This window comes from Taurulus bubalis (assembly GCF_910589615.1).
Source record: "Taurulus bubalis genome assembly, chromosome: 9".
NCBI lineage: Eukaryota > Metazoa > Chordata > Actinopteri > Perciformes > Cottidae > Taurulus > Taurulus bubalis.
The window spans coordinates 5,142,649-5,161,766 of NC_136597.1; the positions used below are offsets into that span (position 1 = coordinate 5,142,649).

General features: G+C 44.7%; 3 protein-coding genes across 4 annotated transcripts; 1 reads left to right on the forward strand and 2 right to left on the reverse strand.

Annotated features, from left to right (window-relative positions):
• The first annotated feature begins 2,168 nt into the window (after positions 1–2,168).
• usb1 (U6 snRNA biogenesis 1) lies at positions 2,169–4,662 on the forward strand. 2 transcript variants are annotated; one of them, XM_079223071.1, is made up of 7 exons: positions 2,169–2,432; positions 2,658–2,797; positions 2,904–3,087; positions 3,480–3,533; positions 3,617–3,722; positions 4,066–4,146; positions 4,387–4,662. In XM_079223071.1, exons 1-7 carry the CDS (start codon positions 2,272–2,274, stop codon positions 4,492–4,494), a joined length of 834 nt encoding a protein of 277 aa, XP_079079197.1. In that variant the 5' UTR covers positions 2,169–2,271; the 3' UTR covers positions 4,495–4,662. The 2 variants fall into 2 exon arrangements, with proteins under 2 accessions (XP_079079197.1, XP_079079198.1); XM_079223072.1 differs by having other exon boundaries at positions 2,254–2,335.
• A 286-nt stretch (positions 4,663–4,948) lies between these two features.
• Positions 4,949–12,314, reverse strand: pla2g15 (phospholipase A2, group XV). The gene is made up of 7 exons (XM_079223904.1): positions 12,154–12,314; positions 10,373–10,529; positions 9,249–9,367; positions 9,015–9,113; positions 7,748–7,972; positions 7,533–7,645; positions 4,949–6,754 (listed from the first exon to the last, which is right to left on the reverse strand). Exons 1-7 carry the CDS (start codon positions 12,302–12,304, stop codon positions 6,353–6,355), a joined length of 1,266 nt encoding a protein of 421 aa, XP_079080030.1. The 5' UTR covers positions 12,305–12,314; the 3' UTR covers positions 4,949–6,352.
• Positions 12,315–12,520: 206 nt separating this feature from the next.
• lcat (lecithin-cholesterol acyltransferase) lies at positions 12,521–18,702 on the reverse strand (the record flags this gene model as incomplete). The annotated part of the gene is made up of 7 exons (XM_079223207.1): positions 12,521–13,639; positions 14,434–14,629; positions 14,744–14,968; positions 15,688–15,783; positions 15,999–16,114; positions 16,400–16,556; positions 18,552–18,702. 7 exons carry the CDS (start codon positions 18,700–18,702, stop codon positions 13,276–13,278), a joined length of 1,305 nt encoding a protein of 434 aa, XP_079079333.1. The 3' UTR covers positions 12,521–13,275.
• Between the last annotated feature and the right edge of the window lie 416 nt (positions 18,703–19,118).

Sequence of the window (19,118 nt, forward strand, 5' to 3'; positions counted from 1 at the left end):
GCTGCTGCTGGCTGTGCTGCGCGCCCCCGTGCTGCGGAGTCCCGCTGTGTTGCGGGCCATGCTGCCCGTGCTGGCTCTGCTGTAAAGACGTGGCGTCTGGCTGCAGGACGATGCCATACACGGCACACCCCAGCGCGCTCTCAGCCCCCGGGGGGAGATTGTGAACAACCGCAGGTGGAGCGACCGCATGCTGCTGCCAGGCCTCGGACATGCGGGCTCGGGTGTAGGGGTTCAGTTTGGCAGCTGGCGTGGCCCAACTGCAGTGAGAAAGGTAGATCGTAGGATATTTAAGTAAATGGGCTGAAGGCTTCAGAGAGTGTTGTAGAAGAAAAAAAACTAATGAAAAAAAAAAAACTCACTCCATTATAGCAAGTGGCGCTGAAGAACTGGCGAAGGGGTCTGTGACGGAGAGATTTGAAGATGGGCAGATGTGAACGGCTGCGTGGAGGTCAGACTCAGAACATCACCGCCTTTCGGGCCACTTGCCGACTTCAATCGGTATCTGTGTGAGGAAAAAAGAGAATCAAAGCAAGTCAATATATCAATGGGCAGTAAGGGGGTTACTCATTAACCGTGTAGCATCTCCAACATCTGCTGATCCAACACAGACCAACCTGGCTGGGAGAAGAAGAAAAAAAAAGGATATTTGTGTAGAAAGAAGCTTTTGAAAACAACAAAAAATGTGAACAGATTGCACATTTTCTTTTGCAGTTTTGCTCCACCGGCTCCAGCAGAGAGTTGTGATTTGTCTGTTAAAACTTGCAATATTAGCAGGTGCCAGACTATGCAGGCAGCTTCCCTTTCACCCAAAAAAAAAACACCGCGCACTCTCCCCCCCCATCCACTCAGCGTGTTTACAATCGATCCTATTGATCACCCCAAAAAGGTACAGTCACGTAAAACACCACCGACAGTATGTAAACGTTACCGCACGTCGACATCGCCAATGTCGTCCCAGTTTGAACAAAACGTAAACAACTTTGGGAGACGTGCACCGTGAGCGCAAGTGATCGTTCATTAACAGAGTTCAGACACAAAACACCGGACGCAGAGTCGGATATGTAAATCGTTATTGTATTGGTTATCTAGTTCCAATTTTAGTTTATGCAGGAATCCCAAAACGCTCAACGATTCTCGTTGTTGTTTTTTTTGAAGAAAAAAAAATAGAAAAACGGAAGACAGCGTCTGCGCATCGTAGCGTTTTTCGTCTCCGTGCAAAGATCACTGTAATCAGGGTTAGCTAGCTAGCTAGCCTAGCAACATGCTAACGCTAGCGTACTAGCCTTATAACGCCTCGGAGCTGCAGCGACACCTTTGTTAGTGAGCGGCGCGTGTAAACAGTTACGAGCAAACCCTCGCATTCGCATACCCGGAGTCCAAGTCCGCCAGTGTTTCCCGGTAGATGCCAGTCCGCCGTAGGTTAGCTAGCCGTTACTCCCCCGGATAACAGTGGGTCCCTTCTTCACATCCGCAAACGGTGATCGGGCGCCTCTTGTTCGAGCGCTGTGGCTCCAGGGGCCGGAAAAAATATATTTGGGGGGGTTTGCGGGTCATTAAAATGGGCGAGAATTCTCCCGCGGTTTCCCTAATCACTCCCACGAACCTTATCGCTTCACGTGGACATGTATGTGAACCCTATGGTTTCCTCCCGGCTGGCGAGAACACATGCATTTTGATATAAATTGCTAGCTAGCTATCGGGTAGCTTCTGAGCCCCTGCCCGCGCACGGGAACATGAATAAGCTAAGAGTTAATTGGCATGCTCACAACACACACACACACACACACACACACACACGTACGCATACACACTCGGAACTGTGTATGACGCTTTAATGTAACAAACCGTTTTTTCACCAGGTCTAGTCCCGTTGTCCAAAAGAATAAATGTGTCAGTGACGGTTTATGAAGTCAAAACTATTATGTAAACATAATAGGACATCCCTCCAGTTTCATCTGAACCCGTCACCTCTTTCAAATGTCATGGCATTAAATGCATTTGAGGGAATATTTCGGGCCTCTTCATCGACGCGCCGTCCGCGCACTGTGGCAAGCGTCTTGAAGGGGGGACGTCTTTCCAGGCGGGTCTGCGTTTCACTGGGACGCATATTATCGTTACACCAGGTTGTTTACATCGGAAGCGAAGGACTTCGTTGAAGATACGCCGGCTGTTTAGTTCGAAAATGCGTATTTGAAGCCGAGCCAACATGTCTATTCTTCTTATAGTTAAATATCTACGTTGATTTAATGCCCGCATACGTCACGTCGCACGATGTTGGTCGGCTACAGCAGCAGCTCGGAGGACGAAAGCGAGGCGGCGACTGACCGAAACAAAGGTTTTTATAGAAAGTGTTTAGATGAAGATGGTGGCGACCACGCCAGCCCAGCGAGGAAGAAACACAAAATTGAGGAAGAACAGGTTGCTAAAACAAGGTGTGTGTGTGTGTGTGTGTGTGTGTGTGTGTTGTCGCCTGAGTATAACCAGCTGCGTTAAGAAAGAGGATGTGACAATAAAACACAATTGGTGTGATTGCAGCGCGTGGGCAAGAGTAGTCATTACACTTTGTGTTAAATCCTAAAATGTACTCGTAGTCCCGGCCAGCCCATGGTGACAATGAACCTTTTGAAACTGCTAAACGGGTAATGTGTTTCCATTAGGCTGCCTGTTCCTGGGTGCCTGTTGGACATGTTTCCAGAGGACGTGAGCTCACAGATGGAGGAAAGCTCTCTTCATGGTGGACGCGTCCGCTCCTTCAAACATGAGCAAGGCAACTGGGCCACCTATGTTTATTTGCCATGTAAGACCACCAACACTGTGATGAGTTGACGGATCGTTGGCCAATTATTTAAACCTGATTTTGATTATTGTGTGCATATTTCTCCCCCTGTGTCTCTGCGCATCAGACCACCCTGAGGAGGAGTTCAAGGAGCTGTTGGAGGATCTGCTCTCATTGGCCAGGGCCCACGGTGCCGCTTGGACCCCGCAGGAGGAGTTCCACCTCAGCCTGTCTCAGACGGTGGTGCTCAGACACCACTGGATCCAGCCCTTCAACCACAGCCTCAGGGCAGGCCTGGTGCACTGCAAGAGGTTCGCTCAAATAAACCCAGACACAGGAAGAAAACAAATATGTTGTCTACATGTACATGTTTTATATATTAGAAAAAGGGTTGCACTGTATGAATTACATTTAAAAAAAACACAAAAAACAATGCAAGATGGGATGACAAAGGGGAATCAACAATGAAGAGAGTGCAGTCATTCGTATATAATCAATACACATATACCATAATTATGATAACTCTGTAATGATAATATCTCAAAGCAAGGTGAGTAAAACTGCGTTTGCAGCAGCATCCTAGAGGATTGCTTTCACTGGAGTAGGTGGAATAGTGAAAATCGTTTTAAGAAATATGTAAAAGTTACATGAGACGGTTACGATTGGTGGAATGTTTTATTCTAGCCGTATTTCTTGTTGCCAGGTTTGTGTGCTCGGCAGGGAGGCTGAGGGTCTACTGTAACGCTGAGAGGACAAGGTACAGTCACGGTCATTGTCTCTCTCTGTCTGTCTACATACAAACATGCATATAAATGGTTTAATGTCTGTTGTCCCCTCCAGGACATTTCTGGGGATGGAAGTGTCTACTGGGGATGCTCAGCTGTCGGAGCTGGTCCAAGCAGTGGACAGAACAATGACGGAGTTTCGCCTGGAGACTTTCTATCAGGTCACCAATCGACACATTGTCACACTCAAATAGGTTTTCTCCATTGAGGTCTATAGCTGGACCTGTTTGTGTTTAGTCTGTATCTGCTGTTGAATTGGTGATACCTGGCTAAATACAGTAACTCTGCGGGGTCAAAATGAGTTAATGTTGTCGCAACTATTTCATTCTCATTTTGAGTTCAGCGAAAAGGACCGGTGTGTTCTCGCATTAAAACCCAGCACGATGGTCCCTGTGATTTATTGTAGAACTAATTATCAAGTCAATGAATGATTGTAAATCTGTGAACGTATATAAATAGTGAAGTAGCGCTCACAGTAAGGTTCCATCTGCTGTGTTTTTCTAGGATCCATCTTTCCACGTGAGTCTGGCCTGGTGTGTCGGGGACCTGACAGCCCAGATGGGGGAGTGCATTCAGGAGATGCAGGTACTGGGACATCTCGACTATTGCTTCCATTTCAAAGTGCCTCAGTGCCTTCCACCCATGTATTGGCAGTTTATCGCAGCTGTATCAGTCTTATGTAGGCCAGCAACAAAAGGCAGTTAAGAAAATGAAAATCTGCTGAACCATTGGACTCAGTTACATGGGCTTTGCCCGAATGACGTTCACAGAATTTACCAGCTGATATCTGTTCATAAGTCTCTGATTTTTATCTTTACTGCCTAGAGTCTGATTGATGACCACGAAGAAGGAGCATTTCTGCTGAGGTTGGACTGCGTGGAGCTGCGCCTCAGGACGGGAAACAAGACCTTCCACTTCCCTCTGAAGACCTAAAATGTGAAACCCTGACCACTCGACCTTTACCGCTGTGGGAATGTGCAGTGGTTTAAAGCACAAACGAGCTGGAAACAAACACAATCAATGTGGAAGAATAATTTTAAAACTATGAATTGTATTTTATTACTGTATATAAATAAAGTTGCAGTTGGTTTTCTACTTTTGCACGGGACAATACGAATGCTATGTGATCAGTGTGCAGATAGGTTTTTAGAGCATTACGGCACACGTGGAGTGACATGCAAAAGCCTCAATAACAGGAAGTTGTTGACTTTAAATCAGTATTGAAACGTTGCAGTGGCTCAATTCGTTTAATTTACCTCGCTGGCATTAGTACAGAAGAGGGAATTGGCCACGTCAGTAAAAATGACTTGTGTTCAATCTCAAGGCTCCAGCATCCTCTAGGTCTAAAAGCTGAATTTACTGCAACAAACAAAGACCAACCAAAATGTAACGTTTGAAATATTTTACTGTATAGAAGGCCACACATGTTTATGACACTTATGATAGTTCACAGCAGATATGTTTTGGTCTGGCCCAGTGAGGGCTGGATGGCGCTGTACAATCACTCAGGGCAGAGAGATTCTGACGACATGTTTAGTAGAGTTTCAACCTCTAAAGTAAAAAAAAAAAATGTATACCATAAAACAAAGTCCCATAATTTCCATCTTTGAAAAGCCAATGCTTTAGGGAACCTCCTTCCTGGCTTTTTAATAATAATCTAACATTTATAAATTCTAAAACACCAAGAAATAGACCACTTAAATTAGGAGCAGAATTTCAAATTAGTTTGGAGTCCGAAACGAAGTACTAAAGTAAAAGAGCGGTGCTTTCACCTCCATTGCATCTCCTCTCAGGACAACCAAGTTATCGCCACAACTGAGCCAACTAATTACTGATGAAGACCATGAGAAGCAGCTGAAAGCCCCGGGGGAAAAAGCTAGAAATTAGACCTTGAGTTGAGAGTTTGATGAAACATTTTTCTTTTCTGGAGCTCTCAACTGCACCACTGGTCTTCATCAATGAACAGCGTAAACTCACTGAATGGAACTGGTTTTCTTTCATTGATTTAAACTGGGAGATGCTAGTAAATGGACTTTAAGTTACGCTTTCAACCATTTAATCTCGTTTGATCTTCGTGTGGCTTCAATGTGACAAAAATCAACTTCCATATGGAAGGTGTGGTTCCGGTCCTTCAGCACACACACACACTCACGACTCGTGTAAAAATGCAAAACACAATTAAAACAAAGCCCTCAGACCATCAGCGACTTAATAATAATAATAATAATAATAATGTAACATAATAATAATGAAGCAAATCTTCTGAAACATGTGACCTGTTGCACTGAGAAAGACACAAACACCGTATGTACTGTTTAGCATAATAAACAGAATCTAAAAACACTTTAACATTAATAAAAAAGATCTGACTTTGATTAATAACTCAGAAAAGTGGCACACACAGTACATCCCTGTTTGTTTTTGACTTGTGCATACACACGTCCTTTGTCATCATATCCTGGATTAAGTAGGTAGATTCACAGGTTGATCAAAAGCTAAGACCAATATGAAAGTTTCTTTGTGTTCAGGCTAAACAACCTGACAGTAAACAACCTGACAGTAACATCAGTTGTATAACAGCTATAAAAATGTCTTTAAAATTAACTTAATTCTGCAAAAATTAAAATACTTCTTCCTAAGCAACGGGGGACGAACGGGGCAATGTTGGCAGTAAGTGTTGAGAGAGACAGGTGAGAAGAGTCGGCCCCCGTCTGTCCTTCATGTGTGTGTCTGTGTTTCGTTTAACTATCTTAGTGTGGGTGAGTGTGGACAAAGCCTCTGAGCGGTGCCGTCACGGCGGGAACAGCACGCTCTTGATGTAGGCCACGGTCGTGAAGTTCAACAGCATGTTCACGTGTTCGTTGCCGGGCAGCTCCTTCAGCGTCACGGGCTGCTTCTGCTTCCCCACCCACCGCCCGCACTGGACGGCGCTCCGCAGGTTCACCGTCCCGTCGCCGTCGCCGAACAAGACCGTGGGCTCCACGTCGGGGAACTTGTCCGAGTACTGGAAGGCCTCGGCCGTGTCGACGCCGCTGCCGTACAGGCAGTGGACGGCCACGCCGGGCGGCGTGAGGTCGGCCACCAGCGACTCCGTGTCCTGCCGCATCAGCCAGCCGTCCTCGAAACCGATGTCGGCGTAGAGGCGCTTGTAGTCCTGCACAGTGTAGTTGGCGGTGGGCGTCTGCACCAAGATCTGGTGATGGATAGGGAAAGAAAAAAAAGGGGGTTATTTTTCTTTTGCCGAATGCTTAAGAAGAACACGCCGTCTTCACTCCAACTCTATTTCGTTTTTTTCTCCATCCTGGAGTTTCTAAAGATGGATAAATGTTTCATCCTAATAAAACAACCTTTAAAAAATATATATTAATTCAGCATGCTGCGATTTATATTGATAATCGACACCGCTGTTGGCTGGTAGTGCATTATGTGGGTTCAACAGGTTCACCTTTCATTCATATTTATTTTAAGCTGCATTAATTTATTTGTGTTACCTTGTAAAAAAAAGTTGTTTTGGCTATCACGAGAATCATTTTTTTTGTCTACTTGACGAATGTAGGTGCAATATTCACTCTCCCTTCAGCTCCATTTTGGTCTCCAGCAACTCTCGAGGGAAATATGCGTCTCCTAAGCTGCCAATTGCTCCACTACGTTCACCGGCTAGTTGCTAACTTTGTCAGTGTGCTGTGTGGCAGGGTTGTCAGAGCTTTTTCGACTGACAAAAAAGGATGCCCACTGCAGCCAATTACAAAGTTGATGACAGTGAAGCGCTCGCTGTGATAACTCCAAAAAAAGAAGCTACTTCATAGAGCTCGGGGGAGCTACGGAGTGATGATGCTGATGAGAAGCTCAAACTGGCCTTTAGAGTTTTGTCCCAAAGTGAGGACCGGCCATAATGTCGTCACTTTCCAAAAATCTGTTGATTGGTCCTCACAAAGATAGCTGTAAAAGCACACACACACACACACACACACCTGGTCTTGGGGCCAGGTGTGGGCATAGGGGAGCAGCCAGGAAGTAGAGATAGCCGTACGCTGCTGGGCGCGAATCTTCAGCGAGCTGATCACTGGGATGCGGTTATTGTCACCTGTAGCGACAAAAGAAGAACCAGTGACAGAGAAATGAAACCCAGCTGAGAATTTCCAGCCACAGACAGAAAAAAACAACAGACGAGGAGTTTCACTCTTACCAGAGGTGATCACGCGGAGGGTCTTGGCCACGCCTGCCCACGGCGGCCCCAGGGAGATGAAGGCTTTGATGTACCGGTCTTTCCAGGCCTGCGGCTGCTGGTTGAGGAAGTACAAGGTGTACATGTTGCCCATGCTGTGAGCGATGAGCACCACGGGCCCGCCGGCCTTCTCCGCCATCTCTTCAATCATCGTCTGCAGATTCAGGAAGTACTCCTTATTCTCATCTGGCAGAGGATGAAAGAGCAACACACCTTTCAAAACACACCTTTCAAAATAAAAGACCACAAATTCCATGACTTGCAAGGATGCCGTTTAACCCAAAAGCTGAATGTCTTCAAATCACACCAAAACTACCTAGACTGATAAACGGCACTACAAGTCGACAGATAGTGAATTTTTTAAAGGTTGATTTAATAACAATAGCCCGAATATTTGGAGGAGAGAACGCCAAATTGGCACGTCACCTAAAGGAACAGCTGGCTGATTTATGAGACTCCCTGCCTTCATGCCTCATATCGTGGACAAAGAGCCGAGTGTCGCGTTATGCATTTGAGAGATCATTTTTGGGGGAGAAATAAGCGGAGGATATTTATTTATTCATCAAATATTTTCAATTTGTCATTGAAGCTTTCTTTACAAAAACGAGTCACTAGATTATTTGAAATTACCTCTCATTTTGTGAGGAAAAAGTATCAAATAAATATTGGGATTGAGTCATTATTTAGACAAAGGTCATCCTCCACTTTGTGAAAAACATCTTTCACACATTATTCTGGCAATAGGGTTAGAAATGTGAGCTAAAACTTTGCAGTCCCCTGTTAACAGCTGACATGTGGCATTTGTGTCATATCACATTATTTTTCCCGACAAACGCTTTCTGTCAAATACATAACGCAACACTCTCAGCGCTTATCAGCCGATTAATCGCCTTTTAGCTTTTTACCCCGTTCAAAACAACCCTTATTACATGGGCCTTTAAAAAGCCACCTTGGTTTTAGATTAGTATTTGAGAGGTGAACTGTCCCTTTAAATGCAGAATCAAAAACAGAAATGCAGCCGTTTCTACGTGTCCCATGTTGTAAATGTTCCAGTACTTGTCCTGGTGAGAGGAGCAGCTACAGGAATGTAGTAGTGACATCATCTTACGAGACTCGTGAAAACAGGAAGAAATGAACTGCTGTATTTTGGGGCTTCACGGGCGAGGGCTTGTCATTCATGAATGACAACGGCTCAGGGGTGTGTGTGTGTGTGTGTGTGTGCGCTTACTGGGGGCTTTCCTCCAATCATAGGGAGCTCCTTTGACGTCAACGTCTCTGGTGTAGCCCCACTCGACCAGCGCCTGCACTATAGTGAAGAAATACATGCCTAGGAGACACAAAAAGAGAACGACACATAAGCGGCGTCCCGTTTGTCCATCTTTGTGAGGACCTTGAGCTAGTGAAGACAGCTTGCTCTCACTCCTCTAAAGAGTGGTTTGGTTTTGAGGGCCTTTTAACTCACCCACACTGCGTTTGCTGGGGTCCAGATACTCCACCGAGAAGGTCTTCCCGAACCCCGGCACCTGGATGTCCACACCCGGTGGGGCCGAGGTGCTGTGTGTGGTCCTGTTGTAGATCAGCCTGCAGACACACACACACACACACAAACACATAAATTGTCACAAGGATAATTTGATCAGTGTCAGTTCTGCATCCGAGGTGAACCACAAACACACGCCACACTCACAGATACATCTTACTACGTGGTAACAGAACCACTTCCCATTTGAAATCCCCATCATCCAACTGCGACTTCCCTAAATCGAGTGAAAACTGAAAATACTTTCAAACGACAAAAAGGTTGATGGATATGTTCTCTAACTGGATCTTGGCTATTTATTTTAAAATACTAAATGATAGAAATGATTTAGGTGCAAAGGGGTAAAGCGGAGGGAAGAGAAATTACACATTTTCAGAGTCATAAGTCGAGTCAATTTATTACACTAAACAACTAAAACGTAGAAAACGTTCTATACACTTAAACTATTGATTTTAAATTGGAGTTTTAAATTCCTGAACTTTTCTGAAAGATGGTCGTACAGCCTAATCTCTGGTTTCATCCTACCGTAATAGCAAAGTTGCTTTTCTGAGCTCTAAATGAACCATCTTGTGTGGTTTGTGGCCACGATGCCATGCTGGCTGCTCATGTGACTGAAGCCAGTCCGACACATTGATTGCTGATGGCGACATTAAAGGAACGCTATCAGACCCCATGTCTCCTTCCATACCTTCCTGATACACGGAGGCTCCGAAGGTCAGCGTTCCCAATGTACGTTGATAACTGTTCACACATAGTCAACCAGGTCATTGATCCCGATCTACCCAAATCCCTTATCCTGCGGACAGCACCTCCAGGAATTTGCACTTTTGGAATTTGCACCGCAGATTGATTGTTGTTTTTTTTTTCTTAGAAAAATCAAGCGCCCCCCACAAAAAAAAACACTCACCTTTATCTCAAAATAATAATAAATAATCTCCTTTAGAGAGAAAAAAATTTAGAAATGAAATTTAAAACATCACATAGCGATAAGATTTGAAGAACAAAAAAGCATTAGAAACTCATGTTATTGATTATTGTTATTATACCTGATGTTGTCCACCCAACAGTCAATGGCTACGGGGACCAGCAGCTCCATGTTGAGCCACAGAGTGAAGAAGGTGTCGGTCTTCTTATAGCAGATGTAATGGACCACACTGGGTTTGTCCAGCTTCGCCTCCAACTGGTTGCCCAGATCCCCCGGAACTGCAACATTAGCAATGAGATGCATGTCGGCAACGTGTCCAAAATTACATACTGTTAACGCAGACATGTATATGGAACAATAGCAGTAACACATTTAGCACACTCTTGGTGCTGTTGCACTTTATCTCATCCAATGTTTTTTACGCTTTAAAAATCCTTTTATGGACTTTATTTTTGTACCGCATGTGTGTTCCGATTTAGTCTAGAATGGTAAATATCTATTGGTTATGGTAGTTTATAGGACTAAATGCAAGTTTTGTATGTCATTTTGCTCCTAATGCCAATGACATCTGGCTAAAGACGGATGTAAAGAGAAGTAACACGTAGCTCTAAATCCAGATCTGTGTGTGTGTGTGTGTGTGTGTGTGTGTGTGTGTGTGTGTGTCAATCCACTATCTTAGCCACTGTTAATTAATCAGCAAGGCCTTGATTAGTAGCAGCAGCCCTATGATGTTGAGTAGTCACTTTGTTTTTCTCACACACACACACACACACACACACACACACACACACACACACACACACACACACACACACACACACACACACACACACACACACACACACACCTCCGTAGAGGTCACTATGGGTCAAGCAGCTATACACAGACTCCCATTACAGAGCCGTAACTCGGCCAGAAACACAGAAAAGACTCCACTAAACCAAAGAGTCATTAAATAATGCAGTGTGAAGAAGATGCAGATATAGAAACATTATGTTATATCTCACAACCTGGACTGTGACTTGAAATTAATATAAAAAGTTAACAAAACTTTGTTTTTAGGATTAACCTGTCTAGAAAAGTCGAGATGTCAGTATCCTGGGGACTTGGTTGAGTCTTTCTCCGTTACTAATAGTCATATGATCCGGGTAGTTATAGCCCTCTGGCTGTCAACAATAGACCTACACACACACAAACAACACACAACACACACACACACACCATGTTTACTCATGTCGTGTGACAACACTGGTGTGGTAATAATATACATTTGTTTTCTTTCCCCCTTTTTAAGTCATCGATATCCGAGTGTCTGCCAAACTCCTTCCACAAACAGAGCACATTTTAAACGCCTTCATTAATAGCTAAATAAAATCCTCAACAGACGATGACCAAACACATTTTCGTTATCGACTGGAGCCCGTTTTAAATTCGGCCCAAACAGATCACTCAGGCGCGGTCTTATTAATACACAATTCGACATAAAACCCTGACACACACACACACACTCACACACTCACTCACACACACTCACACACACTCTCTCTGCAACGAGCGGCGGAGCGTTTTGGTGGAAGACAACAACAGGACCGTCGGGCCAAACATTTAGGAAAAAGTTGAAATATAAACCATGAAGGCACAAATTCGATGAGTATTTTATAGCCGAATTGTCAAAAATACTATCCTTCTTTGAAAGGCGCTAATATCCCCTTTAAACCCGCTGTATCGTACCCTGACATGCAAGGAGAAGTTCAATCCGTTAAACTCTGACGGGAGTTTGGCGCCTCTTGAACATCGCCCACCTAGCTAGCTGTTGACGGCAATAAGTTACGCAATTATTTAGCAACGGACAGTGGGGTTGACCAACAGCGCGAAACACCGAAGAGAAGAACAAACACTTACTGAGAACCACGGGGGGCTTCCGGGGCTGACAGGCCTTGTCGCCGGGACATGAGTCCATCGGTCTCCCGCTGCTCCGAGCCGACAGCAACAACAACAACACGCCGACGCGGAGCAGCGCAGAGGGGGCGACTATGCGTTGCCAAGCCGCCATGGCTCCATGTCTCATAGTAACGCCGCCATGGTGTCCTCCTCGGTGTTGTGCGCGTGGGTTTGAGCGGAGTCCTCCTGGGGTTGCTCTTTAATACCTCTGATCAGACGAAACCGCTGATGAGGATGATCGATCAACAGCAAGGCGCCGATCACGAGGTCTAGATTACGGAGCGATCCCAACCCCGGCAACGCAACTTCCGCAATCAAGTCAAAAGCCATCGACCGCAGATGGAGATAATAGTTTGACAACACGGTGTTGGATTTCAACTTTATACTGGAAATCATTTCACGCGAGACCTTTTTGTGAAATGAGATGCTTTATTTATAAGCGGAAACATTCAAATACAGGTGGCCTTCACACCACGGGATTCATTCACATCGCTAGTTTAATCTGCATATATGAACTACTGCACTTATGATATTTTATTCAACAATATTTCATACAGATACAAATATATAAATCCTAATAGAAACATTAGTTACATCCTATACAAAACAAAAGAAGGGGGTGACTGGTGAGACCCCTATCATTTTTTCTTTATTCACACTCTAATACCCATGGAATATGATAAATATGTGTCATTGTGGGCAAATCATAAGGAAGTGATCATCCATCAAAAGTACAAAGCAGGATTGGGTATTTTTTAATGAAGGTGAACTATGTAACGCTATTTGAAGTTGCCCGAATGGACCGTGAGGAAAATACAACAGTAGATGAATCATCATTAAAAACAAAAACTATTATATTTGTAATTATTGTGCTTGGATATTGAAATAATCAAATCAGGGTCAAAGAGATGAGGGGATCAGACATTGGGCCCAGACGGGTTTAGAACTGTTACGTGGCTTAAGAGCGGACGTGCTAAAACATGTTGCACGTATGTGAAATGTGTTTTTTCACTCGACAGTCAGCTATGTAAAGAATCCAGCAATCCCATGTGTTTTTTGTTGTTGTTGTTGTTGTTTTTACTTCTACTGAGTCCCAAATCGGACATCAATCTCGCTGGGCGTGTCGGATTTGCCCTCCATGATATTGTGGATCTGGTTGAGCACCTGCTCGCTGAACACTATGTCCAGGTGGGCCAGCCCGCGGTACTCGGTGACGTGGACCGGCTTCTCCTGCTGCCCCTCCCAGCGTTTGCACAGGCTCATGCTGAAGCTGTCCACCGTGTCGTCCCCGTCGGCGTAGACGAAGTCCACCGGGTCCACGTTGGGAAACTCGTCGTCGTAAATGTATGTCACCGGAGTCGGAAGGCCCACGCCGTACATGCACCACACCTCGACGCCGGGAGGATGGAGAGCACCGGTCAGGTTCTTGGTGTCCTCCCACATGTGCCTGGAACCAACGAGAGAGGGGTGGGGTTGTGAAATGGGAAAGGGTACGAAAACCAAACGCTTTAAAGCAATTCTAATCAACGTTTTCATATGAATAGTGGGTCACATGGCTACTCGTGAAAGGGTTGGCTTGTCGTGGTGAACCCTCAGAGGATTAAAACCTGACTGTGCAGCGTCCCTCAGCTCCTCTATGGAACTTCATGGCAACCCTTGCTGAAAAAAACTCAGATTGGTCGGCGTATTCTGGCCTTTTGTGCTGTCGCCGTCTTCGCCGAGTCACTGCAGTCAGGGACTCACTGAGTGTGTGTGTGTGTGTGTGTGTGTGTGTGTCTTACGGAAGTCCTGACGGCTCATTTAAAGGCACAGTTTCTGAATACGGGCTGTGGGCATTTCTCCATGGATTAAGCATTTCGATACATCCACAGTATTTATCTACACCTGCTTTATAATCAAAGAGAAATGTCATGATCACTTTCTACAATGTGGGGTTTTTAATAGTTTCTATCATTACCAGTTATTTCTCTCAATGCTGTGTCGACACAAATGCAACCTCAAGGAAAGACTGCTGCGTGCTGTGCGTTGTCTATCGTGAACGAGGAACATGCAGTGTCGACTCTCCATCCAACGCTGTCCTTTACATAATTGACTAGGTTCTTGTGTGTCTGCTGTTATGAAATCCCCTTTCGGTAAATCATAAAAATTCCCAGAGAAGTTGGATTGTCAGGAATATAGCGCGCATAAAATGGAGGCGGGTGATTGATGGGCTGTGTTAGAACATGGAGGCTGTTAGGTTACCAGCCGTCCTCATAGTCGATGTCCGTGAAGAGGCGCTGGTAGTCCTGGTTGGTGTAGTTGAAGGTCGGCGTGGAGATGAACACGTGGTCCTTTGGCCAGGCCGAGTCAGAGGGCAGCATCCAGGGATTAGTCGTGGCCATCCGCTGCTCCTCTCGGATCTTGATGTTGGAAATCATCGGGATGCCGTCATTTTCCCCTGCAAGGTCACAATAAAAAGATATTGGAGACAGTCATGTAGATAACAACAACTCTGAAACGCCAGCAGCCTCTTCTACTGTACTGCATTCTAGTGTAAGTGCTTTGCCGGTACCTGACGACAGAACTCTCAGTGGCTTGACAGCGCCCCCCCATGGAGCCGCCAGGGAGATCAAGCCCCTAATGTACTTGTCCTTCCAGGCCTGGGGCTGGTGGTTGAGGAAGTAGAGGACGTAGTGGCAGCCCATGCTGTGTCCCAGCAGGTAGACGGGCTTCTGGTACTGCTCGTACATCTCCTCAACCAGGTTCTGCAGCTTCGTGAAATACTCCGCATTCTCATCTGTTGGAGGAGGAGGGTGACAGCGCTGAGTGCATGCGTTACGTGTGCGTAATCAACATACATGTGATCCGATCAGTATGAAGTATTACAACCGTATATATAAAGTTGTTTGTGGCCTCCTGAATCGGGGGGGGGGGGGGGGATAATTTGTCTTTCTTTACCACTAAAAAATAGGTACAGAAAAAATTGACTCGGGTTGCTAATTATCTGTGGGTTTGGCAGGCACAATGGTGGCGAATAGCTGGTGATCATATGGAGCATAAAGAGTCCTCGGGAGTCGGTGGTGGCCAAAAGAGAGAGAGTATAAGACTTATGTTATAGATCAGGAGGCCAAACGCGATTCCAAATGATTTTACCAACATGTGCGCCATGATAACTTGACATATGGAGATGATGCAGTACCCCAGCATTTGGGTTTAGCGCTGGTTCTGCTGCCCCCAAGTGGCCAAAGAAGTGGATGCAGCTTTGATATAAACAATATGATCACTGGAACGTTAAATTAGTCCTTTATGAGTCACACACATATTTGTGTTTTACTTCATTCTGTTGTTCAAGCCATACATATCATCGGGAAAGGGAGCCCCGATAGCGACATTATTCCTTAACAATGACAAGCCGAGTTGGTCTGCAGGCCCCTTGTCCCTGCACAAGTCTCTTTGAATCAGCCACCTACTGTGTGAATATGCATGTGAGGGTGCACATGTGGTTTTGCTACTTACTAGGAGCTAACCTCCAATCGTACGGAGCTCCTCGGACGGTCTCGTTTCGGGTGTATCCCATGTTGACCAAATGTTGCACCATAGTGAAAAAATAACCTGCAAAAAAACAGCAGCAGACTCAGTCAATGACACCAGACGGCTGACTCAGCATTGCTCGCTGCAAAGTGCACATGAGATATTCAAAAGAATCCAGTGTAAGAATTACAGCCTGTTGGATGAATTCCGAGGCAACGTTGCTTCAATGAAATCCTTTTCTGATTTCTGGATCATTCAACAAAGAAATGAACACAGATGCATTTTTTTTCCCTCACCAGCCAGTTTGTTAGTGTCTAGAAACTCAATGGGATATGTCTGCCCGAATCCTGGCACGCGCACCTGCACCCCAGGCGAGTTGGATGAACGCCGAGTCGTCCTGTTGTAAACAAGTCTGTGGCACGCAAAGGGACATTCATGTCAGTCCAGTGGGCGAAAACACTTGCCAATGTGACTCTAATAAAATAAAAAGAACAAAAACATTGGGCTTTCCCCCGCTTTAATTGTCCCGGCTGGTCAAGCTGGATTCTTTTCTTTTTCAGGCGTTATCGTGGTCACATTTGGGAATGTTTGGTAGTGACTGCTTCGACCAGACAGGAATATTTAAGGCGGGAGATGTGTCGAGACAATGCTTTCAAGGTGATACATAACACAGACATGAGAGGGCATTCAGCGTTACCTGATGTTATCGATCCAGCAGTCTACACCTATAGGCATGAACATGTTGAGGTCAATCCACAGCGGGAACCAGTGCTCGGTTTTCTTGTAGCACATCCAGCTGACCAGCGCCGGCTTGTCTAGCTTAGCTTCCAGGCGGTTCCCCAAGTTCCCAGGCACTGGACGGACACACACACACACACACAAATGATGATATCGTCAGGCTATATGGATACAAACAGGATGAAGTCAACATGATCAAGAAGTGTAGTTTGTTTCGGGTTTTCAAACTCCAAAACTGCTTCATAGTAATGAAATATATAATCCATTAGTGGAAAATGGATCCTGCTACAGGTCTGGACCACTCGTGAATTGTGTTTGTGTCAAAGAGAAAATACAAAATACAGATATGTGAATGCGGAAAGTCTTTCTAAATCACTTGTATAAGCCACTCCAGATAGACTCCGTTTGTACTCTTGTTTTATCTATTTTTCTATAAAATGGGGGTGTTTTGTTTTTGTGAAATAATGGGGATGTGTTCCTCTTCAGGCCACTGTCAAGTATTTAAATGAAACAAATAAAAGCTCAGAGGAGGAAAGTCCTCTTTGACATATATGCAAGCTGCGACAAAGGTTGCAAGCTGAAACGGTTGTTAACCGTCGCTGTAGGTCACAGGTCACAGGTCACGGAGGTCGATACACAACTTTGGTTCCCAAAAATGTTTGGGATGGCTATGCAAGTAGGAACTGAATGCACAATCTGATCTTTGGTCCCTTCATAACACTCTGAATCTGAAGATTCTGGCCAATATTCTAATTCTACACAATATCGTATAGAATGTATGACCCTGCATGGTTCTAAGAAGATGTAAAGTGTGTGGTAAATGTTTATTTTGACTAAACAGTTTTCTCTGACTGCGTTTCATCAGATTCTCAGCTTTACAACACATGCAGGACTGGGAATTCCTCTGCAGTAGACGGCTGGATCCCAGATTTGGACAACGACCTTCTGACTGCAAACAATGAGTCACAAGAGGTGGGAAGAGAAACGGTCCTGCAGTTTCCTAATAACGGCATTGTACACTTTCGTGAATGACAAATCAGTTTAATCTCTGACTAATACTATACGTTAATCATATAATCAATGATTAACAACAACTATTGCGTATCTTTTTTTGTGTGTGCATAGTATACCATTTTGGTTGTTAGCCTCAGAATTGTTACATTTATTATTTCTGAGAATAAAGTCACAATTAACCTTAGAATTCTGACTTTAATCCAGAATGAACGTTCATAGCAGACAATGGTGGACAGCTTCGTAACGTCCACTTTGCTCTGTCATATATTTGTAAAAATAAGATTTTATGATTCTTAAGAATTGTTTTGTCACATAAGGTTGCCACTGGTTACCATGGTTACGTGTATCAAACCGGCAAGGAGGTTCTCAGGAAGTGACGAAGAGATTATAGGTCAGTACTGTTTATTCAGCCTATTGAGAATACTTTTTTAATTGTTGTAATCTCAGAATAAATTAACCAGAATTCTGACTTTAATCTCTTATTTTATTCTCTAAATTCAGACCTCCAATGTACGGAATGATATTTCAACACCTCAATTGTTACAGACGAGTAGAAGAAGACCTACATATATCACTGATAGTGTGACTCACAGTCCACTCAATGTTGTGGCTTCAAAAAGTGATGTAATGACACAAGATCAAAAATAAAAAATAAAGGAAATAAAGGCTGAATCATGATGGTGGGAAGAGGGAGACATATATCATTACACGTGTCGACCAGAAATTGGTTAAAAGTTAAATTCATGTTCTCTCTAGTTAAAGCATGACCTCTGGATCAGGTTCTGAACTGTAAAAGCCTCAATAAGCACAAACAGTAAAGCACGGGGTCAAATGTACACAGTGCCGTGTGCACAGATAGCGTGGGCATCAATACATGGACACAACAAGATGCCCTCTGCTTTTCACCTATACTCTATATATGATGGAACACCACACCAATAATTTGATTAAAAATTAAAAAAAAGTACAGTCACAAATAACACAAGTACAGAACCATAAATAAGAACGTATTTGAACTTCAAAGCCCATGTCAGAAATGGATTTGTAATACTTAAACCATTGACATGTATCATTTCCATAACACTCCCGACGCTTACCGATGATGAGCGGAGGGGTGCTGTTGCTCGACAGGCTGGGTTTGGCGTTTGGCGGGAAGACGACGTTGACGATCCAGAATCCCGAGCAGAGCCGGAGGACCAGCAGACCCAGGACCAGCAGCACCGAGCAGACGCCTCCTGCGGACCCCATGCTTCTCTCTAACTGCTGCGGCGCGGCACGGGGCTTTGGCTCGGTGTGTGTGGGAGGGAGAGGCGGGTCGGGCAGAAACAGTTTGTTCAGACCAGTGGAAACGTTCACATTTCCTGGACCGACTTTATAGACACACAAAACAAACAACAGATACTATGAAACTACTCTGAAAACTCCTGGTTTACGTGAAGTATCCCGCCGTCAACAGCCCGCACGCGCGCGCACTCGCACAGGCAATCAAATAAAACACGTGTACAGCGTCCCATTGCCCTATTGATTCTCCCGATGACATATTTATTTACACAACATAATGTAGATGATTGATAAGGGGCAGGAGCGTCGTTAGACCTGTTTTAGGGGGGCTCAAGCCCCCTCAAATAATTTGGCTTGAAAAAGAAAAACAACTTTTTATTTTG

Coding starts and splice junctions, on each gene's coding strand:
- pla2g15 (XM_079223904.1), bottom strand. CDS start 12,304: ATGGCGGCTTGGCAACGCATAGTCGCCCCCTCTGCGCTGCTCCGCGTC. Junction 10,530..12,153: donor GAAGCCCCCCGTGGTTCTCA/GTAAGTGTTTGT, acceptor CTAATGTTGCAG/TTCCGGGGGATCTGGGCAAC. Junction 9,114..9,248: donor CCCCAGCAAACGCAGTGTGG/GTGAGTTAAAAG, acceptor TGTGTCTCCTAG/GCATGTATTTCTTCACTATA.
- usb1 (XM_079223071.1), top strand. CDS start 2,272: ATGTTGGTCGGCTACAGCAGCAGCTCGGAGGACGAAAGCGAGGCGGCG. Junction 3,088..3,479: donor GGCCTGGTGCACTGCAAGAG/GTTCGCTCAAAT, acceptor TCTTGTTGCCAG/GTTTGTGTGCTCGGCAGGGA. Junction 4,147..4,386: donor AGTGCATTCAGGAGATGCAG/GTACTGGGACAT, acceptor TTTACTGCCTAG/AGTCTGATTGATGACCACGA.